Raw genomic sequence first — 26,520 nt, 5'->3', positions numbered from 1 at the left:
TTTTGAAGATATGTTACTTCTGAAAAGCCATTAAATTGTTTTTTAAATGCTTTTTATCTTTGATATTTTCCTTCAGTGTAAACAAAGGCTAATAATTTGAAAGATTAGAACACCGTTAACAAATTTCAAATTTCAATAAAAAAAGGTTGCGCATACGCCATATTGACGCTTTATTGTTAAACCAAAATGCAGGGCAGTTTCTTGAATATACGGACGATATTGGTTGAGTCACTATCCTACAATAGATTGTAACGCCGCCCGTCTAAAGCATTGGTCACCATAAGTAGGTTAATATAAAACAGCAGAGGTGGCTATCGGGGAGATCATACTGTCTCCTTGCAAGATAGTTTCAACTTGAACTGTGGAAGTGTTCATAAGACGTTCAAATATAACATAAGTTTATTTCTCAAACCGCAAAATTAAATTGTTGACTGCTTTGCTGCAAAGTACACAAATCCACACATTACAAAAAAAAATATTAATATCCTTTATTTTATAAATTTGTTTAATTAAAATATCAAATGCACTTTCCTCTTACCTATAATTTTTTGTTTTTTTTTTGTTTTGTTTTTGTATTTTTTTTTTACAAAGGAGATGTTCAAGGGACAGTACTCTCTTTTTTTACTTAATGGAAATAACACCATTTTTTGTTTTTGTTTTTTGTTTTTATACAGAAAATAGAACAATTTTAACTTATCACTTATTTATGTTATATATATAATAATACAATAATAATTTATATTTTTTTGTTTTTTTTTTTTTTTTTTTTTGTAAAAATTAAACAACCAAAAAACTTATATTTTATTATAAAAAAATGTTTTGGTAATGAATATTTTTCTGTCACCTTTAATTGCTCTCTTTTTTTTTGTATTTGTTTTTAAAATAAATTTACTATGAATATTCGGGTTAGGAAACAACAGAAAATAATTATTTTGATCAGCGACTGTGTGATGTGGTTTGATACAGCTCCAGCATCAGGAGTTCCAAAAACGGGGAATTGAATTTCTTCTGGTTCACTCAATTCTTCGTCGTCGTTGTCCATTTTATTGGTCATTGATCGATATCTTATAGTGAAGTTAACTTTGAATACGGCTTCAGCCACACCACTCGGTGTAGAAACTATGAAATAAAATGTTCTAGGAACCCTCTCGTGCATGCTTACATAGGTTAGACGGGCTTCCTTACAAAATGGTGTTGGAAGATCCTGTGAAGTAGATGAATCATTTATGATAAAAAGGATATAAACTTTAAGATTAAATATTATTACCGTTACTCCATAAGCGAGAACAGTACTTCCATATTGATTTCCAGGAGTAAATACTCGATCACCATGCAACCAACGTGCAGCATGTGCCGGAGGATTTGCACAGAATTCGACAGAAAGATGAAGAGGTGACCCAGGATATGCTACGGGTGTTGCATTACGAGCAACAACTGTTGGGACACCTGTTTAAAATCAACAAGGATCAGTAAAAGGATTAATTTAAGGATATAAAAAACTACCTTTTACAAGCAATCCAACTGTTTGAAGCACTTCGAGTCTTTTCTTGTTATTTTTTGTTGAATGGCCAATACATTTGTAGGTTCCTGCATCCTGATAAATAACATCTTTAATGGAAAATTGACCAGTTGCTGGAGTTAACCCATGACCGAGACCCCTTAATCGTGCTGTTACTGGATCGAGATGGGACCAACAACCAAGTGATCCTTCAAAGCATATAAAAAAAATTATTTTAAATTAGTATGCATTATAGGATCCAATCCAATTATAATATTAATTGTTAAGTGGAGCCCAATGTTAAATCAATAATAACACTGGTCAACAAGGTTTTTGCCACAACAACCAAAATATACTTTTCTAGTAGTTTTTGATGTGCTGAACTCGAATCTGAAGTCAAAAAATTGTTATTGGCCGTTTTTTTTTTTTAATATTATCGTTAGAAAATGTCAAAAAACGTCATTTTGGCTGCTTTCGAGGTTATGTTTTTGTGTGGGGTAACTCATTATGAATAAATTTGTAACGGTGGCTATAAGAACTGGTTTTATTATTTCAAAAAATGTTTAAATCTTTCCGATATCTCTTTTACTGCCCGAGATATTTAAAATTTAAGCAGCGGTCTTTGAATCAGAAACAACACTGGCCAACCAAATTAAACGTTTTTTTGCCACAAGAACCAAAATATACTTCTCTGAAGGTTTTTGGGTTGCTGAGCTCGAATCCGTAATCAGAAAAATTTTATTAGCCTTAGTTCTTGAAATAGTACCGTTATAAATTTTTTTTTATAACGGTTATATTTCAAGAACGGAGGCTAATAAAATTTGTCTGATTGTGGATTCGAGTTCAGTTAACCAGAAACCTTCAGAAAAGAATATTTTGGTTCTTATGGCAAAAATTCTGTGACCTGTGACTTAATCTTTAGGTTAAGTTTAGTTTCTCTTTGGCTTATTAACTGAAACTTAAGATATCTCGAGCAATAAAAGAGATATCGGGAAAATTTAAACAGTTTTTGAGAGAAGAATATCTGTTCAGTCAAATTTTGTTGACCAGTGTTATTTATAAACCAGCTCACAAAATAGAAATAATAATAATTTTCCAAGAAACCTGTTTTAACAATGAGTTAGAAGAAAAAGAATTTACCTTGAGGACATTGCAATGTTACTGCTCCGCCCAATTGAACTTCCAGTTGCCCTTTATTCGGGTTATGTGATGCTGCTACGGATACATCCTGATCGTCTGGTTCAGATGTTACATCAACCGAATCGTCTAAAAAATATATTAGTTTATAAACAAATTAAAATAAAAAATCTTAACAATTCGAATATATGCTGACTTTTAGTCCCGTATTTTCAAATACAAAATAATTCTAAATAATTGACACGTGTCGAATCGAAAATACCGTCATGAAACTTTTTGAAAATAATAATTTCGTCTATGAAATTAATGAGTGTAAGGTTTTTCAACAGCCGCCAGAGAACAAAAATGAATTTTCTCCTTTTTTGCAAATTGTAAAATAATGATGTGGACAAAAAAATTTTGGCTGTCTGTAAAGTTACGGACTATAATTTTACGTAATTACGTCATAAGAAAATTAAAAATTATTTGTTAGAAAAATAGTAATAATAATAATAATAGTAGTAAAACTGGCTTTAAATACTAAAGTTTTTAAATAATTCGTAAAAGAACTTTTTTTATTTAATTTAAAAAGAACTTTATTTAAAATTTAAAAAAAAATACTTTGTTTTTTCAATATACCCAAAAAATTTGTATTTAAGCACAAAACAATGGACATTCAGTAATTTTGAAAATTACTTTTTCATTGTTTTCATTCATTTTTTACTTGCGATATAGGTACTATAGGGCAAGTTTAGGATTCGTAAAAAAAATCGAACTCGAGATAACAATTTTACATGACATTACGATGATGGACAATGCCAAAAAAGTGGGTCCGGCAATTCTGTCTGTCTGTCTGTCTGTCTGTCTCTATCTGGAGCTGCAGCCTAAACGAGTGAAGTGATTTTCTTCAAACTTGGTAGTTAGCAGTTTTTGGTGATTCCCTAGAGGAGAAATTGAAATTTTTTTTTATGACCAAAACTAACGGTACCTGCCATATAGCGGAAATAGAAAAGTTAATTTTTTTCAAAAACGGCTCTAACGATTTTGATTAAAATTTTTGTGTGTAGTACTACACATAAGAGCCAACTTTTTAAATAAAAAAAATATTTTTTGTACCGTTATTAACGGTACCTGTCATAGAACGGTTTTTTTCGTTTCTGAATATCTCGTACAACATTAACCCGATTTAAATGAAAATTTTTATACAAAAGTGTGTAAGTAAAGATAATATTAAAATTTTAGAAAATTTTCAAAAAACGCATTTTTGGTTTTTTAAAAAATATTTCAAAATTTTTTTTTGAAAAATCAATTTTTTGAAAACGGATTAATGAAAAATTTTGAAATTTAGTTTTAATGTGTAAATTAATTATTTCTTCAAAATGGCATCCCAACTTTTTTTTTGAAAAATGTTAAAAAAATTTTATATATAAAAAACTATTTTTTTAATAAACGGCTCCTACAATTTTCGATAAATTTTTTCTAAAAATACCTTTTTATACAAGAAATAAAATGGCATATTTGTTTTTTTTTTTTAAGATAATTTAAAACGGAGTTTAATTAATTATAAAAACAGATTTAATTTTTTTATACTACTTATGAAATTTCTTCAAAATATCAAATTTTTAATTTCTTGAATAAAAAGCTTTAGCATTATAGTTACTTTAAGCATAAGAGTAAGTACGTGCGACCCCAGTCGTGCAATTTATTTATTTTAGAAGCTACAAACGTTTTTTGTATTAAGTTAAAGGATTTGAAAACAAATTTAAAATTGATTCACAGATATAAGCAAATTTTTCTACCCTATCTAAGATCGCTCCTTTTATAGACCGAGAGCCAGCGACCTAAAGTTTGCAGGTAATTGCTTAGTATTCACCCCTATGAAATATGTTTAAGGACATCCCCAGGCATGTTACTGCAAAAAAAAAAGTCTCGTGAGACGTGGCAAAAACGGTCTGCCAAGCACTTGAATGTGAAAAAAATTTTAAATTAAGAACTCGACCTTAAATCAAAAAAAAAAATATTTAAAGAGAACGGCAACACTTACAAAACTAAACGATACCTTTTTTTAAAGGTAAAAAGTTATACTACTTTTTGGTTTTTATATAAATGTTTTTTGATGAATAGTTTTTGAAACAAAAAATTTCAAACACAAAATTTTGAAAAAAAATTCAAAAAAAGTTCAAACAGTTTTTTTTTTTCATAAAATTTACCCAATCAAGTATTATTTTTTTTTTGTTTTAATTTCTCTTATATATTTTGAGTCAAACACCGAAAACTAAAAGTCAAAATCTCTTTTACTTTTCGAGAAAACTGAAAATTACCAAACCTTCTATTTTTTCACCAACGCCAAAATTACGGCTATTAATTATGTCTTTCAGAAAGGAAGTAAGATGTTCACGGGTTTTATTGCAGGAATCGTTCAATGGGTTATAAAAAAGATAAAACCGCGGAGTGCTATTAAATGAGAGGGTGGGAACTGGAGATAGGGGTGCAAAAGCCCCCATTTTGGTTTTTTCAATATATCTCGTAAACAAAGCATAATTTTGAGATATTGTTCTTAATAAGTTTTGTAGAGAATAAAATTTCCTACAATAATAATGTTTTTTAAAAATTTATAAAAAAAATTTTCTTAACAAAACAGTCAAAACAAACAAAAAAAAAATCAAACAAAATCAATTTTTTTCTTTTTTTTACTTTTTTGGTTGTGTCTCTTATTTGGGCTGAGATAGACATTAACATTGCTCTAATAAAACATAGAAGATTAAATTTTCTTTGAAATGCTGGTCTCATCAAATTTTTTCATTGAAAATTAACCAAAATATGGCCATTTGAACCTATCTTTTTTTCGCAGATTCAGTTTTTCTCAAGTAAAAAAGAAAAATTTGAGGGGAAAGTACTATAACTTAGCAACCAAGAATTGATAGCGGTTTTTTGTAGAAGGGTTAAATACAATCATTTTTTACTATGGGAGGGGGTGTCTATCTTCCCCCGTTTAGGCGGAAGGGGTTATTAAAAAAAAGAAAAATACTTAAAATCAAAAAAATTTATTAAAAAACAACGGTAACACTTACAGTTATGAACGATACTTTTTTCAAAAGCTAAAATTATACACTAAATTTAAATTTTTAAGTTAAGTTATTTAAACCGACTATTTCGAAATAAACGATTTCAAAGTCAAAATTTTAGAAAAAAAAGTTTAAAAAACACGTTGATTACTATTTTAAGAATGACTTTGGGTTTCAATACGAAGTTTATCCATAAAGTAAACAACCTCAATTGATTTCTTATCAAAAACTGAAAATCATTATGTTCCTATGCCTTCTTGTTTTCCTTAAAAAATTAAAAAATGCAAAAACTACTTTCTTTACCAGGCTCATTCATTTATTTTGAAAACAACTGATTTAAATAACTTAACTTAAAAATTTAAATTAAGTGTATAATTTTAGCTTTTGAAAAAAGTATCGTTCATAACTGTAAGTGTTACCGTTGTTTTTTAATAAATTTTTTTGATTTTAAGTATTTTTCTTTTTTTTAATAACCCCTTCCGCCTAAACGGGGGAAGATAGACACCCCCTCCCATAGTAAAAAATGATTGTATTTAACCCTTCTACAAAAAACCGCTATCAATTCTTGGTTGCTAAGTTATAGTACTTTCCCCTCAAATTTTTCTTTTTTACTTGAGAAAAACTAAATCTGCGAAAAAAAGATATGTTCAAATGGCCATATTTTGGTTAATTTTCAATGAAAAAATTTGATGAGACCAGCATTTCAAAGAAAATTTAATCTTCTATGTTTTATTAGAGCAATGTTAATGTCTATCTCAGCCCAAATAAGAGACACAACCAAAAAAGTAAAAAAAAGAAAAAAATTGATTTTGTTTGATTTTTTTTTTGTTTGTTTTGACTGTTTTGTTAAGAAAATTTTTTTTATAAATTTTTAAAAAACATTATTATTATAGGAAATTTTATTCTCTACAAAACTTATTAAGAACAATATCTCAAAATTATGCTTTGTTTACGAGATATATTGAAAAAACCAAAATGGGGGCTTTTGCACCCCTATCTCCAGTTCCCACCCTCTCATTTAATAGCACTCCGCGGTTTTATCTTTTTTATAACCCATTGAACGATTCCTGCAATAAAACCCGTGAACATCTTACTTCCTTTCTGAAAGACATAATTAATAGCCGTAATTTTGGCGTTGGTGAAAAAATAGAAGGTTTGGTAATTTTCAGTTTTCTCGAAAAGTAAAAGAGATTTTGACTTTTAGTTTTCGGTGTTTGACTCAAAATATATAAGAGAAATTAAAACAAAAAAAAAAAAAATACTTGATTGGGTAAATTTTATGAAAAAAAAACTGTTTGAACTTTTTTTGAATTTTTTTTCAAAATTTTGTGTTTGAAATTTTTTGTTTCAAAAACTATTCATCAAAAAACATTTATATAAAAACCAAAAAGTAGTATAACTTTTTACCTTTAAAAAAAGGTATCGTTTAGTTTTGTAAGTGTTGCCGTTCTCTTTAAATATTTTTTTTTTGTTTTAAGGTCGAGTTCTTAATTTAATATTTTTTTCACATTCAAGTGCTTGGCAGACCGTTTTTGCCACGTCTCACGAGACTTTTTTTTTTGCAGTAACATGCCTGGGGATGTCCTTAAACATATTTCATAGGGGTGAATACTAAGCAATTACCTGCAAACTTTAGGTCGCTGGCTCTTAGACTATTATGTCCCAACCGTGACAGTAGAAAAAACTCTGTCTATTTTCAAGAATTATGAAGTTGACAAAATGTGCCATTTGTCCAGTTTTAAGAAAGTTTTGGTAAATTTTGTACTTGAATGGATAGAGTATGAAAGGGAAACAACAATTTTTTTATACAAGTGTCCCACTTGTGATGATGAAATGTCCGTGTTGTCTTATGCTGTATTTCATAAACTAAGAATAAAATTGAAACATTGTTGGATATTTATGGGTTATTTGTATAGGTAAAAATAGGTTAATCGTTGAAACTGTTCAAAAACCAACATTTTCAAATTTTTTTTGTTTTTACTTTTCTCATAAAAAAGTGGGAACATTTTTTGTGATGAAATGATAATAATTTTTAGAAAGGCTATTTATTTGGCTTCAAGATTCTTTTTAGACTACAATATCAGTCCTCGAACCAAAAACCATACTTTTGACTTTGACTATCAATATCTCAACAACGGATCACTCCACAGAAAATTTAAGGATACATTTGAAAATTTCATTCAATTCTCTACAAAGACGTTAAGTTTGCTTTGTTAAAAAAAATGTTTTCGAACATTTGATATCAATTTAGAAAAGCTATCAAAATAGGTCTTTTTACGGTTTTTTTTTAATTCGCCGCTGTTTCATAACTATGGGTGATAAGATTAAACTGAGGCTTAATTACACTGGTCAACAAAATTAAACTTTTTTTTTGTTACAGAAACCAAGGTATACTTTTCTATAGGATTTTGGTGTGCTGAGCTCAAATCCGAAGTCAAAAAAATTCTATCACATCACGTTTTTGAGATAATCCCGTTAAAATATCGAAAATGCCGCTTTTTTACCAGTTTTCGAGATTATTTCTTAGCTTTTGGTTATTTGTTCTAAATAAATTTGTAACAGTTTCTAATAGAACTAAATGTTGTCCTTCTAAATCCGTTTAAATCTTTTAAAAATCTCTTATCTTCTTTGAGAAATCTGAAATTGAAATCAACGTGTTTGGTATATCTCATGTTTATTTACTTTTAATAGCGAATCTCGAAAAGTTCTTTGCCAATCGCTTTCAAATTTTGACACAACGTTTCATTTAGAATCTTGCAAGTTTTTATATTTGCGAAGGTGGTGAATCGCAGTGAGATACATCAAAGCGTGACCGTGTCAGATACTTATACTAAATAATTACTAGTGAGAAAAATATAATTTTTTTTCTTGTTAAAAACAAGATAAGAACTTACTGGAATGTAAATGAAACGTTGTGTCAAAATTTAAAAGCGATTGGCAAAGAAAATTTCGAGATTTATTATTAAAAGCAAATAAATATGAGATATACCAAACACGTTGATTTCAATTTTAGATTTCTCAAAGAAGATAAGAGATTTTTAAAAGATTTAAACGGATTTAGAAAGACAACATTTAGTTCTATTAGAAACCGTTACAAATTTATTTAAAACAAATAACCAAAAGCTAAGAAATAATCTCGAAAACTGGTAAAAAAGCAGCATTTTCGATTTTCTAACGGGATTATCTCAAAAACGTGATGTGGTAGAATTGTTCTGACTTCGGATTCGAGCTCAGCACCCAAAAAACCTATAGAAAAGTATATCTTGGTGTCTGTAACAAAAACCTTGTTGACCAGTGTTATTGAAAATAATCTGCAAAGTTTCAGACCTATTTATCAAACAGTTTTTCTGTTGTGAGGGTTTGAACTTTTGATATAATTTAAAACACCACATTTTTGCAGCGGTATATGACTTACTTCTAATCACTTTTTTATGAGCAAAATCAAATTCTTTTGAGTTTGAACATTTTATTAATAAATACTGTTTAAATTTTAGATAAACCGAAGAAAATTTAAAGTTTTCAAAAAAATTAAAATTTTGAAAAAAAAAATTCATACTGTTTTTGGATATTTTTCTATTTTTTGAAAATTTTGGAGTTTCCTTTGGTTTATCTAAAACTTAAACGGTATTTATTAATAAAATGTTCAAATATACTCAAAAGAATTTGATTTTGCTCATAAAAAAGTGATTAGAAGTAGGTCATTTACAGCTGCAAAAATGAGGTGTTTTAAATTGTCTCAAAAGTTCAAACAGAAAAACTGTTTGATGAATAAGTCTGAAACTTTCAACAACTAAGCCTCAGTTTAATCTTATCACCCATAGTTATGAAATAGCGGCAAATTTTCTAAAAAAACCGTAAAAAGACCTATTTTGATAGCTTTTCTGAATTGATATCAAATGTTCGAAAACATTTTTTTTAAAAGGAAACTTAACGTCTTTGTAGAGAATTGAATGAAATTTTCAAATGCATCCTTAAATTTTCTATAGAGTGATCCGTCACAGTCAAAGTCAAAAGTATGGTTTTTGGTTCGAGGACTGATATTGTAGTCTAAAAAAAAAAATCGTAGAAGTTTGAAATAAAAAGAATCTTGAAGCCAAATAAATAGCCTTTCTAAAAATTATTATCATTTCATCACAAAAAATTTTCCCACATTTTTATGAGAAAACTAAAAACAAAAAAAATTTGAAAATCTTGGTTTTTAAACAGTTTCAACGATTAACCTATTTTACCGTTAGAAATAAAATATTTAGTCAAAAAATCCTAAAACTAGAAGAATGTAGCTTTCACATGCTTTTTGATTTGTCTGATGTGATCATTTTTTTACTGAGATCAGCCTATCGAAAATCACTAAAAAAAATCACAATTTTTTTGTATTCCCTTAATTTTTTGGGCTAGTGTATTTTTAAATCTGCAGATTGTTATTTTACTGTTATTTTATTAATTTTGGTAATTATACTTACATCTAACACTCAAATAGTATCCAATGCTCGAATATTGATAATTTAAATGGCGTGATGTACACTTATACCAGCCAGAATGTTCTCTACGAATTGATGTAAAATTAAGAAAACCGTCTCCCGTTTGTGGCACCTGCAAAAAATTTAGAGCATAGATTTATTAAAAATCCTCACCAAAGAAATATTAATCTGTGAATTGCGTACCGGTGTATCGCCATCATCTTTCTGCCATCTTGGCACACTTGCTGGATTTGAGTCAACATCACATTTCAAAGATACTTCAATACCCTCTCGTAGTGGATAACCAAATCCTGGGGTTCGTGATATAGCAAACGATGGTGTATCTAAAATTAAATTAAAATTTTGTTATTTATATTTCAGCTAACTCTTGATTAACTCTTCGTTAACTCTGTGTGTTAAAATGTTATAAATGATTTATGAATAAGAAACTTACATTGAACATCTAATAAAAGTGAAGCATTTTGTCTCATTTTAAGTGTTGGATGTTCCATAACACAAAGTATCTTTGCATTATGATGTGCTCTATAAACAGCTGGCAAACGTGCTTCACTTTTTGCTCCAGCATTGATTTTATATGGTTGTTTGGTCTGCAAATAAAAATAAAATTTTTTATCAAAATTGGAAGTTATATATTGCCAATAAAAACCTACTTTATCCTTTTTTACTTCCTCCAATTCAAGAACTTCTGCGGCAACTTTTTGTGCATGTCGGTCAACACCAGGACTTAAAAGAACTTCCCATGTAAGAGTTGGTTTTGGATTACCACCCTCACTAATGCAAGCCAAATTAAGTTCAGAATTCTCCTTAACAGGTACAAAAATATTTCCAGCATCTAAGCGTCGTGAATCTATTAGTAAATAAGGTGCCTTTGGACGGTCTGAAATAAAATTATTAATTAAAAAAGTATTGCAACGGTAAAAAAAATTGATAAAATTTACCTAAAATTATTAGTTTAACAGGGCGCGCATTTTCTATATACGCATTCACATTTTCAGCCTCACACTGCCATTTGCCATCGTCTTCCAACATAGCATTTGTAATAGTTAGGGCTCCATTGACTTCTTTGATAAAACGATAATCAGTTATTCGGGATGATCTTTCTATAGCATGAACACTCTGTAATAAAAGTAAGAATTGTAGAAAATAAATAAACATCTTAAAGTTTTTGAGTTAGATTCTCATTTTGATATTGGCTATAACTTTGAAGAAATCTGTTTTTTTTTTTTTTTAATATATATTCTTTTTTCTTGTCAATTTTTATAAAACAAAACGTTATTAATTAGAAGTTTTGATGACAAAACATCACCGAACGCACTTAAAAATGCCAGTGATTTAATTTTTTTGCTACAGTTTAAAAAGTTTAAACTTATTCGGTCACTGTGGTGTATGTGTAACATTTTTTTAAGCAATATTTTTTTTTTCACCAAATGTATTATGTACCTTTCTGTGGCGTTTGGTTTAAACATGATAACAGCCAAAATTCATACTTTTATTTAAGCTTCCCCCAACAAAAAGAAAATTAAATTTTTTAAGGTTTGTATGCTAAAATACCTATAGTTTAACTTTTCAAGTCTTTATGACTAATTTATGTAAAAATAAAAATAAAAAATAAAATAAAATAAAAATGATTTATAGCATGTAAAAAATACGAGAAGCTCTAAAAGAGGATTGGTGTGGAATTCATGCCCGAAGAACTATCGACTGATTACAAAATTAAATTTTTCCATTGAGGAGTAACGTTGCACTCTTGTAACCGATTTTGCTTAAATACATAGATTACTATTGGCTTCGAGCCTAAAAAAAGAAATTCCGAATTCATATAAAACAAAACGTTCCCAAACTCCTCTTCCGTGTTGGCCTTGCGTTATGATGTTTTCAACAATGTTAAAAGGTTCTAATCATTTTTCTGAGGTATGTAGCAGAATATTCTATCATGAGTGATTAGGGATTAAAGAACTGCGAACAGCTCTGCTCAAGGCCTTCTAAATACATCTTTTCTTTGATAGGTTTGTAAGACCTGTTCGTACTAAAACAAATCATATGCAAAATTTTTTTTAGGTGAATTTTTTGGTCCTTATACACAAATGGTTATTAACAGTTCACTATACAAAATTATGCATTTCATTGCGTAACCGTTTCTTAATTAACGGAAGTGTTGTTCCTAGATTTTGAGAAGTTTATTTTATGTGGAAGACCAGACGAGAAGAACTATTCACAATAAGTTATTCCAATAAATCAAACATCTCCCCTCTATAGTTATTTTTATATGGTGATTCATCGGTGTGCAAAATTAGCGACATACAAACATGTTTATAGGACTGGCAATTAATATTGTATCACCTTTCTTTTAAGGGTCCCAAAAAATTTATAGAATGTGTTGCTAGTAAACAATAGTACTATTTCATTTGGTTATCTTTAACAAGTTTTTTCAAGTACCTTACTTTTAGGGACACTTTGCGGCGAAGTAAAAAAATCAATCTCAAGAACTCTAGCTAATTAAATGCTAATTTGCTGTTCAAAATTGAATTTTGTACCTGTTTTAAATTTAAAAAGAGCATCCACAGTTTGGAGAAATTTTGAAAAAATTATCTTTTATACATTTTTTTTGCCAGTTGAAGGCGTTTTAAAATATTTATGGCTTTGTAAAAAAATGATTCAGAGTTACAATCAGGCAAAAAAAAAAACACTTACGAAAGTAATTTTGTAACCTTTCTCCATTGGTACAACGAACCATCATAATGGTCAGGGAAATCGATAAAATCGTTTACAAAAAAAGCTTTAAAATCTCTCCAGAGAACATTTATGCCAAATTTCACAAGTTGGTTTTTGCCTTCACGGAAAACAAAGAGCACATTAAAAACCAGCGAATTCTGTATTTAATTTAACGGTTTTTGGCATGGTTTTTTGCCGAGATGAATTTCGTTTAAAATACAGCAGACAAATCTTCTTGATTTCTTGAATGTGGATGAGGAAAATCATCTTATTTTTATGTCAAAACATTTTAATTAAAAATCTAATCTTACAACTGTTAGGTCACTACGTGAGTGCTTTAACATCAGCCTATCTGACTATTGGAAATAGTTGGTATTTTAAGATGAAAATTCAAATTGAAATGAAGTTAATTTTAAATTTAACAGAATTTAAGCGGAGATCGAATTGTTAAGTGGGATTTAAAGTGGGGATCATCTAATGTTAAGGTGCTCCTTTTTTCTCCGTGTTGGGGCAAAGCTTGTTATCTGATGAAATTTCCATGAATGTCAGTCTTTTGTATTGTTTGTAGATTTTCAATTTTTCCATTTTGAAATAGTCTTACATACCTATATTATCCTTATGCCATGTACAAAATAAAAGGGTAAAATGCACTTGTCCATTAAAAACTTTAAATTTTCTCAATACCTATTATAACTTTAAAGTGTATTTCAAGTGCAAAATATGTTGCTCTGTCATTTCCGTGAGTCTGGAAACGTAGTATATCATGAATATACGACCAATATTACTTAAAATATAAGCTATTTCTAACAATTTCGAACTTAAGTTTTTATATCAATAGCTTGAATCATGTGAAAACTATCAATACATATAAATTTAGAAATTGTTTAAGAAGCTTATAAGATTTTGAGTTCTATTGGTCGATATTCAAACACAACGAAAGTAACAGATCATCACACAAATTAAGTTTTTTAAAGTTATAGTTCTTTCATTTGATTTTGATTTCATCCAACGCACAGTGTGGCCAATGGTATCAAAAGCTGGCAAAAATAGCTATTTTCAAATTGTACCGAACTGCCAAATACAAATTTACTTTAATAAAGGGATTAATAAGCTACACAAAACCGGTTTTAATTCCATTTAAGTCTAACGCGGTGAGTAACTACACTTTAAAATGTCGCCATTGACGAAATTATTCGTTATTTACCTTTTTCTAGCTCCCGTCTGTGTTTCAAGTTTTAAGTGCTATTTCGTTAAATCAAAAGATAAAAATTTGAAATAAATATGGAATTACAAGCAAAAGGGAAGCTTTCGATTCTCATTCCTCTTTTGAATTATGAGTGTCTAGTTTGTTTGAAAAAATTATTCGAATTCGGTGTCTTTAAAATCATTCGTTTTTTGTGTGCGTCATACAAACTCGTTAAGAAAAAGTTCACAAAGGTGTGAAGTGGCGCTTTGTTTTTGGTGTCCCTTTATTGTTGAGAGTGTCGTCTTTCGTGTCAATTAAAAAAGTGGTGCCCATGTTTGCCCCTTTTTGAGTAAACACTATGTGAAGTTATCTAAAAATAACGATTTTTTTGTATATATTTCTCAGATTCCGGAAGTACTGACAATACAGTTCAACAGAATTTTACTTTTCTGAAGGTGTTAGAAATTCTGAACTCGTATCCATTGTCAGAATTATTCTATTAGCCAAAACTGAAAGTGTGTACGGTTAGCATTGTGGCTAAAAATTTAAGGAAATAGTGTTGATCTACACAATGGAGACGCAGGCGCAGCTTGAGATATCTCATACATGAAAAAATATCGGAAAATTTGAAACGGTTCTCTGAAGAAGATGACCGCGTCAAACTATGCTTAAAGAAATTACCACACTTTTTTACCATAACCTCATAAACATTCAAAATAACGTGTTTTTTTGCATTTTATAACGGTAATATTTCAAAAAACGGAAGCTAATAGAATATTTCTTTCGTGGATTCGAGTTCAGCATCCCTAAATCTTTCAGAAAAGTATGTTTTGGTTCTTCGGACAAAAAAAGTTGAATTTTGTTGACCGGTGTATTTTTTCATTAAGAAGATTTTGTTATGACTAAACCGTTGAGTCAGGTCTAAAATCTATTTTTAAGAATAATCTTATTTAAAAAAAAAAAAAAACAGTAAAATCTAAGTATTGAACAAATAAATAACAATTTTCTTTCTCAAACAACTTCAAAATTAAAGGTAACAGATACTTATGTCCTTATAATGTGCGTTTTTGATAATTTTTCATAGAATCACAAAAGTTGTCTCAGTTTTGTGCTTTAATATAGTATTTTTACCCATAACAAACTTAGAAACGAAGAAAAATAATTTTTGCCAACTTTTCCTACCATCGGCCACACTGTGCAACGTCCAAAATGCACATTTACATTTCGTTACTTTGTAGTCTAAATTCACATTTTTTCGGAGACAAAATTCGTTTCTGCGTTCAAAAAATTTAAATAGCGCACTAATGGAAAACTGTTAGAAAATACTAAACTTTATGAAAATAATAATGGTTATTAAGTGACAATTTTAACGTTTTTAAGGATCACAATATTAACAACAAATTTTCTGAAACAAATTCTTTTCACCGTTTTTATACAAATTAATATTAAAACTTACCAATCCATTTTTATACCACGAACTACTGACAATATCCAGATCGACTTCACAAATCAAGCGTACCTCCGTATGCTGTTCAGCATAAACCACTGACATTTCTTCATCGTGATCCTCATCAAAAGGATGAATAATAGGTCGCAATGGCATTGCAATTGGCTTCCCATTCGAATAGTATTCACTTTTTTCATCACTCCCATTTGGATTGCTCAGCGAGATATCATCTCTATCAGCAGCACTGCTATAACCTCTACCACTGTCGAATTCTTCGACATCGTCAATTATAATTATCGGTTCATTTTTATTTTTAAAAGACTGAAATCCTTTCAGCTTCGATCTACTATTACTATCACTGTAATTGTTGTTGGCTGTGTCCATTTGCAATGGAGCTGCCATTGGCAGGATATTATTATTATTATTATTATTAATTATTTTACTCTTACTTCTACTATTTCTTTTGCTACTGCTAGGAGTTCGGACATCTTCAAATGATGCCGATGATAAAGATTCTTGCGGAAGATAATTTAGGGAATAGAGTAAGGTTGGAACGGGATTGTTTGTATCAGCATCAGCATCGGTAGCTAAATATGAAGATTCAGATGCAGATTTTGATGATGATAATGATGAAGATAGAGAAGACGTTGACGAAGAAGAAGACGAAGTTGATAAATCTATGTTTGTTTTGTTTAATCTAATATCACTTTTTCTAATATTACTTGAGCTGAGTAATTTGTTAATGTTATTAATGCCATCTATTGGGAATTCCTCGCTACTGCTAAGCTCACTGCCTCCTCCTCCTCTACTCGACAGCAGCAGATCAAGCGAATTATTATCAGTTTCACGCTTGGCTCTTCGATGTTTTATTTGGCGTTGTTTTTGTTTTTGTTGTTGTTGTTGATTTTGATTATATTTTGAGAGTTTTTGAGCTGCTATTTCATCGGTGGTGATGGTTGGCCCTTGTTGAGATAAATATGATTGCAGAAATTCATTTTGCAATCCGCTAGTAGTTGTTGTCACAAAGGAAATTTTTCCAATTTTATTATTATTATAATTTTTAAGTAAGGATGGGTTAGCTGAGGATGATGATAAAGATGACATTGACATAGAAATGTGAGATGACGAATAAGTCGTCGTATTACTAAGTGAATTAAATGGAAGCAACAGCAGCGGTAAGGGATTCTTTGATTTGCGATGTTGATCATCGAGACGTGAATGCTTGATGTGATTCCCGTGCTGATGTTTGGATTTGGATGTTTTGGCTCTTAAGCAATTGGCACATGAGTTTTGTTTAATACTTGTATTTGACAATGATATTTGTTTGTTGTTATTAATTTTCTTTTTATTAATATCATCTAATACATTTGATACGACAAAGTGATCTTGGTCGTTTTGTGTTGTTGCACTTGTTGCATTTGACAATTGATGTGCAGGAACTTCTGACTGCAAATACTGTTGTTTCAGAATTTTGATAATGTTTTGTTGATTTGTTGTTTGTAAGCCTAAAAAAATATAGTTTTAAAATGGCGCCCAACAATAGGATATAGATAATATTGATAGAAAACTTACATTGCAATGAAATAAGGAACAGTAATATCCAGAGGCGTCGATCAAATGTTGGTCTCATGACGTCATAACTTCCAAATGGTTTGGTTAATTTAAACCGTTGATGGAACGTTTCACGTTTCCTTTTGCACAACTCTATGAATTGAATTTTTGTGTTTAATTACTCCGAATTTAAGTACTTGTCATTTGATTTTGTTTTCGTTCTCTTTGTGAAATATTAATGGGCTGAAAAAAAAAAGGAAAAATTAGAATAGATATAATAATGGATTCATGATTTTTAATAAAAGTTTATAATTCAATAAGCAGAATCTTGAGATAAATTTTCAGAAAAAAAAAAAAAACTATAAAATACAACATTTAAAAATCTGAACCTTTTTCCAATGGTTTAAAAGAATTTTTATAAGGTGAAATTAAGTTGGCTTTTTTTAGAGCTTGTGTATAAGACTCTTTGTGAAAGAACCAATATTGAAAAAAAAATCTGAGAGCTACTCAGAAAAATTTAAAAACACTGTTACAAAATTGAGGCTTAAATTTTTTAGAGTCAATTTACGATTTTAGAACTTTACAACTTAGTACGCTGTTGAAAGAAATCTAGTAGATATCTAAGATACTAATGATATAAAATGCACGACTGGGGTCGCAAGTACTCTTGCTCTTGCAGTTCAAATTTTGTTTAATGAAAATTCTGTTAAGTGAAAAAAAATTTGTATTTTACCTTTTTGGAAAAAATTAAAATGCAGTTATATTGCAATCGCTTTGAATATTACGTCTGCAAAGTTTAATCAAAATCGTTTGGTTTGAATTGAAAAATTTGAATGGGAGGTCGAGGTACACTTTATAGCGAGATATAAAAAAACAAAAAAAAAATCAAATAAAAGTAAAAAACTTAGAAAACAATTTTTTAAATAAAATAAATAAAAAAAAAATTTAGGGAAAGTAAAATGTGAGTGTTAAATGTCTAAAACTCTGCAAATATTCTAGTACAGGTAAGAATTTTGTTTGTCAAACTGTGCACTTTGAAACGAAGAGCATAACGAAATTTGTTCCCTTTTGATTTCGTTGTACTTCGTTCGTACATATCTGAGAATTTGAGTTCCCTTTCAACAGCAAACTTACGGTTTAAATGTAAGAATTTTAATGGCCAGAACATAAGAACATTAACATAAACATCGTTTGTATAGATTATTTGACCAATGTATAGTAACTATTACTATATTATACTCTTTAAGTTTTTCTATATAAAAAAAAATGTTACGCATACACCATGGTGACCCACAATTCGTTCATTCTTAAACTTGATTGATTTGTGTTGGTAAATTTTGCAAAATAAATTTTAATGTAATATAAAAACATGGACTCCAATGCAGGATCGATTAATGTAATCCATGATATTTAAAAAAAACTCTCTTGAATCCTGTTTCTCATAATTCGAAGTGTTCACACGAAATACAATAATTTCTGATTGATATTTGGGATTTTATTCAATCAAGTACCGTCTGTTGGAAAATTTAACTGAATTTTTAGAACTGTTAATGTTTTTTTGTCAGGAACGAATTCACTTTTTTTGTGAATTTACTTTTATGAACTCAATGTTGGTTGGAGGAGTGACTTTTCAAAGGGAATAAAATCAATTTTCTTTTTTTTTTTTAACTGAGTATGCAGTAAAGACCTCTAAATCCAACTGATATTTAACTTAAAAAAGAAAACATATCTGAACAAAACTAAAATTATTTATTACAACGTTTTCAGCTCTTCTAAAAGCATAATACAAAAAAGGAGATACATAAATAAACTTTGTAAATAGCTCTAAAATAGGTTTTAGAAGTATGATTAAAATCCATATTTCTTCATGTGGATATACCTGTGGCCACAAGCGTTAACCGCCTAAGTCGAGATTGGATTTTTTAGAGATCGTCTCACTAAAATGCTTGCCATTTATTAATTTGCTGCACTATCAGCTGAAATTTTTCTTAACTCGACTAAGGTTGTTTTGCCCTAATATTTTTTTGTATCAAATAAATTATGCGAGTGCAGGTTTACCCTAGGGAGGCAATATAAAATCGTTAATTCATCGTTTTCCTATCTCGAATTAGGCAGTTAAGGCTTGTGGCCACAGGCTGGTGGCAAAATAATTAGAAACATCCTCCTTTATTTACAAAATGATATTTGTTTCTTACTATAAATACAAAATATTTAACAAATTTTCAGCAAACACAAGTGATGATATAATCCTTGTAACATTTTAAGAAAAAAATTTTAGAATTTATCCAACAAAAGTAAAATATTGCAAAAAATCTAAAATATAGTCCAATTTTGTGTGGAAATATAATTAGAAACACTGAGGAAAAATTACTAAGAAATATCCTGTTTTTGATTTTTAGCAATTTACATTTGCCAAACTTGGTCAATTAATTAAACGTACAATTAATAAAAAGGACTATCACCAACTAATTTCTATTAGTTGGTTAATGTGGTTGCAGTCCTCGAAAAATGCCACATGTTCCAAAAAAATAATAAAACGTCCTTAACAATATTCCTGACACACCAACCCCTTATATTTTAGAAAAAAAAGGTGCAATAAAGAGGAGATCCTTAGTAAAACATTAAGCTCTTCAAATACCTCTGTTAAAAAATATTTCTAATATTTTTTATTCATATTAAGAACATACAAACATTTTGAAAAGAAAGAGCGTGTTTCTAATTTATTTTTCCACCACTGTATGAGGCGATCAGAATAATAAATGGATCAAGTCCACTTTTCTACAAGTGGGATGTTTTTAAATCTTTCAATTTAAATGTTTGCTTTAATATCAAATAAAATCAAGAAATTAATTCAGGTTCAAAGAAATATTTTTTAAATTTAAAATAGGACCTTAATTGTGGCATTGTACGTATTATTATTTTGATCAAAATAATAAGAGTCGTTTTTGAAAAAAAAATCCTTTTCCATTTTGGTCAAATGGCAAGTTCAAGAATTCAACCAAAAACCAAGTTTGATGGAAATCATTTTAGTGCTTTGAGTTGAAAATATTGACAGACAGACAGACATAGAATATCGTCTACTTTTTTCGCATATTCTACTACAACATATCGTAGAAAAATGCAGGGATAACATTAATTTTTGTATTTTTAACCTTATTTCTGGATAATTTAACTTATTTCTGGTATATTTTACTATAGTATGTATAATAGGGTGGGTCAAAAAAATCGAAATTCGTTTTTTTTCGATTTTGTACTCCGAAAATTCGATTGCTAGACACCTCTAAAATACACACACCAAATATGAGCTCTTATATAAAAATTGTTTTTATAATTTTTTTTTAACTTTGACCTCGAATATCTTTAGAATGGTTAGATTAATGAAAAAAGTTAATTAGACTTTTTTTGTGCAGCAATCTGTTTCCTACAAGAATATGTCATGCGCGTTTGGTTATTATAATTTTTCAATTTGTTAAAAAACGAATTTTTAAAGATTTTCTCGATTTTTGGACCTCAAATATCTACTAAACGGTTAGATAATTGAAAAAAGTAAATAAGGCCTTTTTTCTAGAGCGTTCAATTTCCTACAAAAATATGTAAACAAATTTGGTAAAAAGTCAATTAATAAAAAAATGATTTTTTTTTCGTAGAAGCTTGATGTAAAAATGGAAAATTGCGAAGCGGAGGATCTTCCCATTAATATAAAAAGCTCATATTTGGTGTGTATATTCTAGAGGTGTCTAGCAATCGATTTTTCGGAATACAAAATCGAAAAAACGAATTTCGATTTTTTTTGACCCACCCTAATGTATAGTATATGTCACAAATTGTTTCCTCTGATTACAAAACTGAGAGAGCAACAAAAATCAAAACGTGATTTTTGATTATGAAATACAAAAATACTATTTTTGTGGCAGGAAAAATGAAAAAGAAATTTAAATTCATTAAAATGACACAATATATTCAATCAATTTTGTAGGAATATAATATAAATATTGAAAATATTGATTTTCTCATGCAATTTCCTCATCATCGTCAACTAGTGTATAAAATTTAAAGAATTGATTTTTAATTTGAACAAAACTTTGCAAGAAACTGCGGTATCTATCCGAAAAGTTTAAGTAAACAAAAACAAAAACAAGAAAAAAAAAACTTTGAATCAATTGCCTTGTTTGTTTTAATTTCAAAAACAATAATTCATCTACAAGTTCTCTATAAAAACCTATACACATATACATAAATATATACCACCTACACAATACTTTACGGCTCTTTTGAAATTTTCAATTTACTCAAAAGAAACCAAAAGAAAACATATCGGCTTACTCTGAAATACTTATACTCTGACTCGTATACAAAAAAAAAAAATAAAATAAAACCACAACAATTTGCCAAATGTTTTTATATTAGATAGCATTACTTGCAGCTTTCGTTTGAAAACAATTTTTAAATCCATGCCATCACCATATACTGTGCCTCTCTCTGTACTTCAACTATGAAAAACCTACTTAAACTTTCCCTTTAAAGGAAAAATATAAGGAACAACATTTTCACTAGGTCAAGAAAAAAAAAACAACAACAACAAAAACAAACAATACAAAATGTACATCAGAGAAATTTCTCTTGTTTTTTTTTTTGTTCTGACAAAATCAAAAAATATTTGGCAACGGAAATACAAAGAAGGCAGTTTCACCACTGGTTTGTTTGGTTGCCAACTTCCGACGTTCTAACGTTTATTTTTTTTCTTTTTTTTTGTGACATGAATTCGACTTTCAAAAAGTTACAAACCTACATTATCCACCTGTGCTATAAATAATCCCAGGATTTTAGAAATTATGTCCCTTAATTCGATAATAATGTCTCGGATATCTAAAAACATACATAATCCTCGTTCGGGCTCATTAAGCAGCAAAAAATCCTTGAAAATCTTTAAGGTGAACTTTTAGGAGTGAAAATGAATTTCAAAAATTTAATAAGCTCAGAGCTGAATTGAGAGTATGTTTAAACAACATCATCATCATCATCATCTTCGTCCAAGGTTCTTTCTTTTTTTAATATTCCAGAGCAAGTTCTACTTTCAACTTCATTTTTATGAAACTGTGTAAAAATGTAAACAAAATAAAATTCCTTCAAATACTACATAGTGTTCCGGAAACCGACGACGACGACCGACTACGACGGCCATAACCTCTCTCGGCATCGTCAGTCGGTTGGGTGCTTAAAGCCCCAACCTTTCATGACTCGCCAGGAATACTTAATTTGACCTTACAAAGAGGTGTCTTTCCTGGTATAAAGGTTCGCTCGTGCATTATGAATGTATTTCATAATATTCCCTTGGTGTGTAATATTACGGTTGGCTACCAACACAAAATAAAAAAAAAAATAAAATAAAAATCAAACTATACAAGAACATGGTTGTGTCCTGGTTGTGCAGGTTGATGGCAATATTCGTTTTGGTTCATTCTACCAGAGGAAGTTTAATTACTATGAAAAAGTAAAAGTTTTTACAATTATAATAAAGTTCATGCAATTTTTATTTCCTTTTCCTTTTTTTTTTTTTAATATTTTATTTTTGCAATCCTTTTTCGTCAAAGGAAGTATAACTTATGCAATTAATTTTACAAAAGATTATGTCGGTTAAGTTTCCGATGGGAAAAGAGTACAATTGTCAATTTAATTTTTTGAATGTGACTTTTAATATTAAAAATGGGATAGGTACGTTCGTACCTGAGTTAAAATTATTTTTTCTTCTGTCGAGGAAATTTAAATTAAACGTATAATATTAAAATGAAAATGAGATGGAATTTTCTTTTTTCGTCATTTTGTTTTGATTAAAATGATTTTAATTTTTTTTTTGTATTAAGAGATGTCAATCAGAAAAGAAAATAATATTTTAATTATAAATGTAAATAAAAAAAAATAAAATAATAGTAAGTTCGAGTTTAAATTTAATTTAAACAGAATTTATATTTCTTAAAATGAAAAATTTTTAGGACATGAAAACAAAAATAATTTTAGTAGAGTCAAATTAAAGTTTGATGCTTTGTACTAACTGATAAAAAAGATAGAGGGCTTCAAAGTTTCGGAAGTTAAGTTTTTTTAAAGTATAAAATCAAAGATGTAATTAAAGCATTAAGTTTTTAAGCATCAAAATAATAAGGAATTTGTAGGCTGCTGTCCATTACTTTGTAACCCCTTTTTACCATTTTTGGAATGATTTCAATTTCTGTACTTAGGAGGGGAGCTGGAAAAGTGAAGGTGTGCACTGTGCAGGTATGCAACAAATATTAAGCTTAAAATTCTAAACATTGTTTGTCTTAGGTCCGAATTCTTCATGTGTGACTAACAAAAAAGATAAAGAAAGCTTCAGAAGACAATTCTAGCATGCTTTGAACATGTTAATTTTTTTTTTGGGAACCACTAGAAGGAGTTGGGCATTAGATATGATATGATTAAAATTAAAAAAAAAATAAAACGATGATTTCTTGAATACACGCTTTTTATTTTAAAACAAAATAAATCATTCCAAAGAGGATAAAAAGGGTAATTGGGAAAAGAAATTTTATAGCTTTAAAATAAATAGTCACATAATTTAAAAAAAAGTTTATTGTTTTAGATATATCTTTAATTTAAAAACCTCTAAAAAAACAGAATTTCAGGAATTTATCTCTATACTCTATCTTATTAATTAGTTGTAACTACATCAAACCTAAACGTTTTAAGTATGAATGAATATGAATATTTTGCTATTTTGGGATTATAATTTTACTACACTGTGCAAGTCGAAATCTTTGACAAGTGCGCTGTTGACTGTTTCCCCCTATTTCGGACCTGAGAAATCGATTGACGCCATTAAATAACGTTTGAGCCGAATAAACAAGAAAAATGACTTTATACCGGGCAAAATGCTTAAAATTATTGAAAAAACTTCCGAAAAAATTTTTGTTCGAAGTCATACCGATAAATCGAAAAACTAATGATGCCAATCGATTTCTCAGGTCCAAAATAGGGGGGGAAATTCAACAGCGCACTTGTCTTAAATAGGGCTGTAAAAGTAACGACAAAATAAGTACCCGGATGTATACGTTAAGGGCGAACAATTTTTTTTTTTGAAAAAAACCAAAAACAATTTGTATAATCTAAGCTACATCTAAAGCCATAAACATTAATTTAAGTTGCGACGTTCTCATGTTATAAGAGTTTGAAGGTAGCTATACTGATTTTTTTTTTTGATTTTTTTTTTAATCAAACGTGGAAACTTTTTTTTATTTTTTTCTATTTTTTCGACAAAACTTTGGTAATTTTTTGTTTATATCCGTTCAGTAATCTTATCACAATTCTTTAGAGACCTTTATTTCAAAAGTACATCTCGCAGATCTTGGAATATTAACACTTCAAAATAAAAATTTTGCACTGAAAATTAACAAATTTTTTAAAAAACCAAAACACTTTTGTTCATTCTTAAGCTACATTTCAAGACCATTAACAAAAAGGACATTGGTTGCGGCATGGGTATATTTCGGCCACTTAGAGAATATACTAAAACGTCTCTTTTGATATTCCTGTATAAATTATTATCGATAACTCAACTATACCTTGGCACTACTGTTTTTATCGAGACAAAAGTAAACTCCAGCATTCCGACTACGGTAACGATATCGATACGAGATGCTAAATGCGACAAATTGAGTGTATCACTTCGTTTTGTATCTCATACATCGGATGATTTAGTATTGAAATTGGAATGGGTCGTTACTCGTGTGTTTCGTATCTCGTATGTTTCGTTACTTCAGTACCCAGTAACGAAACATGCGAGTAACGATACTGTTTAGAAAGTAAAGTTTCGTTACTCGTTACTGAAGCAAATACCCGCATTTTAGTAACAAATACATACGATTTGCTACAGCTCTAGTCTCAAAACATTTTTTGAAAAAACTTGCACAGTGTTATTAGCTGGCTGAACAAGATGAAAAGTACGAAAACATAAAACATATTTTTAATGACAACTTCAGCCTCAAAGGTTTTTAAACTTTAAGTTTCATACCATTGTGTTGAAACAATGAAAATAGTTCATGACATTTAGCTTTAAAAAAGGGAGCAAAAGCCAATTTCATGTATTATCACATTGCAAATAACCAGTGAACAAGCAAGGCGCTTCCAATGATACCTTATTTGTCGAATTCTAATAAATAATTTAGAAGCTATGATGCCACAGATAACACACACATTCATTCCTTTTGGTTTTACCCTAGTCAGGTAAAAGAAGTTCTATTTTTCAGTACGTGACCATAAAATTCTCCACTATTAATTTAAACAAAAAAAAACATTCATTGGTGTACATCTGGTGACTGAAAATGAACAAAAACATTCCTTGAGAGGAACAACGAAACTGCATAAAATTGGATGACAATCAAAACATAGGAAACCATAGGTGAGTTGCTCCAATTGCTCCAATGACAGCCATTCGTATTTTTTTGTGGACTTATATTGTCTATCAACGTTCATAAATGATTCAAAATAGTTCGAACAGTTGCAAAAATCTGGCGAGCAAACCTTTGTTATACAGGGTGATTTAGGAGTAATGTGCCAAAAATTGTACATTCATCTCAGAGGAAAACATTTTGGAACACTGAACCACTAAATATTTAAACGGTTGATCTGAATTTTTAAGCCCAGTGGAAAAATTGTTTAAAAATTATTTCTTACAAATGCACCTGAAACATACTGTCCTGTCCACCAACTTTTAGATAGTTAAAGTTCACTTCAAGGATCCGACAATTGTCTGCGTTTTATCAAACAGTCAATTGATTCCCTAAACATTGCTATGGGAATGCATTGATCTTTTCATTGTACTACTTTTCACAACCTGCATTTAGCTAAACCAGTATTTCAAACGTTGACAAGATACTCAAAATCTCAACGCTTTTGAGGAACTAGAAGCCGTTCCTGACTCATAAATTTTGAATACACCACTTTTAAATACAAACATATAATATTGGAAAAAAAACTTCATAATTTTCATAATCTTACAAAATTTAAGAGGCTTCCACACAAATTTCTGAGAAAAATAAAAAATTGGCAAAATTGATGTATAGGTACTTCCCTGACCTTCTATTGGCAAAATTTGAATTGCATACGATAGAATTAAATGTTGGTTTTAGTCGCTATGATTTTTGACTTTGTGTGATCAAAAGGTACATATAAGAAACACCAACTAGAAATAAAGTCTTAAAGTATTTATTCAGATAACAGGTTTCATTGAAAAATCTGGTGTTCCGCAAGGTAGACATTTAAGACCTCTTCATTTGCTTTTAGAGGAAAATTGTTTATTGGCTCTTAAATTCGCATATTTTGTACCTCCATTTTTTTTTTCAGTAAAATTTAACTTTAAACTTTATTTACCTATTCAAAAAATATTTAAATACTAAAAAAACCCCATACTTATAACCTCTTAAATAAAATCACACTAG

The 26,520-nt window shown here is 29.3% G+C and overlaps 1 protein-coding gene across 3 annotated transcripts in view; it reads right to left on the bottom strand.

The window, feature by feature from the left end:
• Positions 1-858: 858 nt before the first annotated feature.
• LOC129918993 (uncharacterized) overlaps positions 859-26,520 on the bottom strand; it is a 40,120-nt gene continuing 14,458 nt past the window's right edge. For 2 of the 3 annotated variants that reach the window (XM_055999776.1, XM_055999774.1), the window contains exons 2-12: positions 17,075-17,296; positions 15,512-17,007; positions 11,096-11,273; positions 10,808-11,034; positions 10,591-10,744; positions 10,341-10,480; positions 10,140-10,269; positions 2,639-2,764; positions 1,504-1,707; positions 1,268-1,446; positions 859-1,204 (exon numbers count right to left, since the gene is read on the bottom strand). In XM_055999776.1, the coding sequence (XP_055855751.1) occupies positions 878-1,204; positions 1,268-1,446; positions 1,504-1,707; positions 2,639-2,764; positions 10,140-10,269; positions 10,341-10,480; positions 10,591-10,744; positions 10,808-11,034; positions 11,096-11,273; positions 15,512-17,007; positions 17,075-17,132 (3,219 nt within the window). In that variant the 5' untranslated portion in view covers positions 17,133-17,296 and the 3' untranslated portion in view covers positions 859-877. The remainder of the gene's footprint in view (positions 1,205-1,267; positions 1,447-1,503; positions 1,708-2,638; positions 2,765-10,139; positions 10,270-10,340; positions 10,481-10,590; positions 10,745-10,807; positions 11,035-11,095; positions 11,274-15,511; positions 17,008-17,074; positions 17,297-26,520) is intronic. The other variant, XM_055999777.1, reaches the window with a different exon arrangement.

The sequence above is a fragment of the Episyrphus balteatus genome, chromosome 4, assembly GCF_945859705.1.
Source record: "Episyrphus balteatus chromosome 4, idEpiBalt1.1, whole genome shotgun sequence".
Classification (NCBI taxonomy): domain Eukaryota; kingdom Metazoa; phylum Arthropoda; class Insecta; order Diptera; family Syrphidae; genus Episyrphus; species Episyrphus balteatus.
The sequence above is the reverse complement of the archived record's forward strand: the minus strand, read 5'-3'. Positions and strand labels throughout refer to the sequence as shown.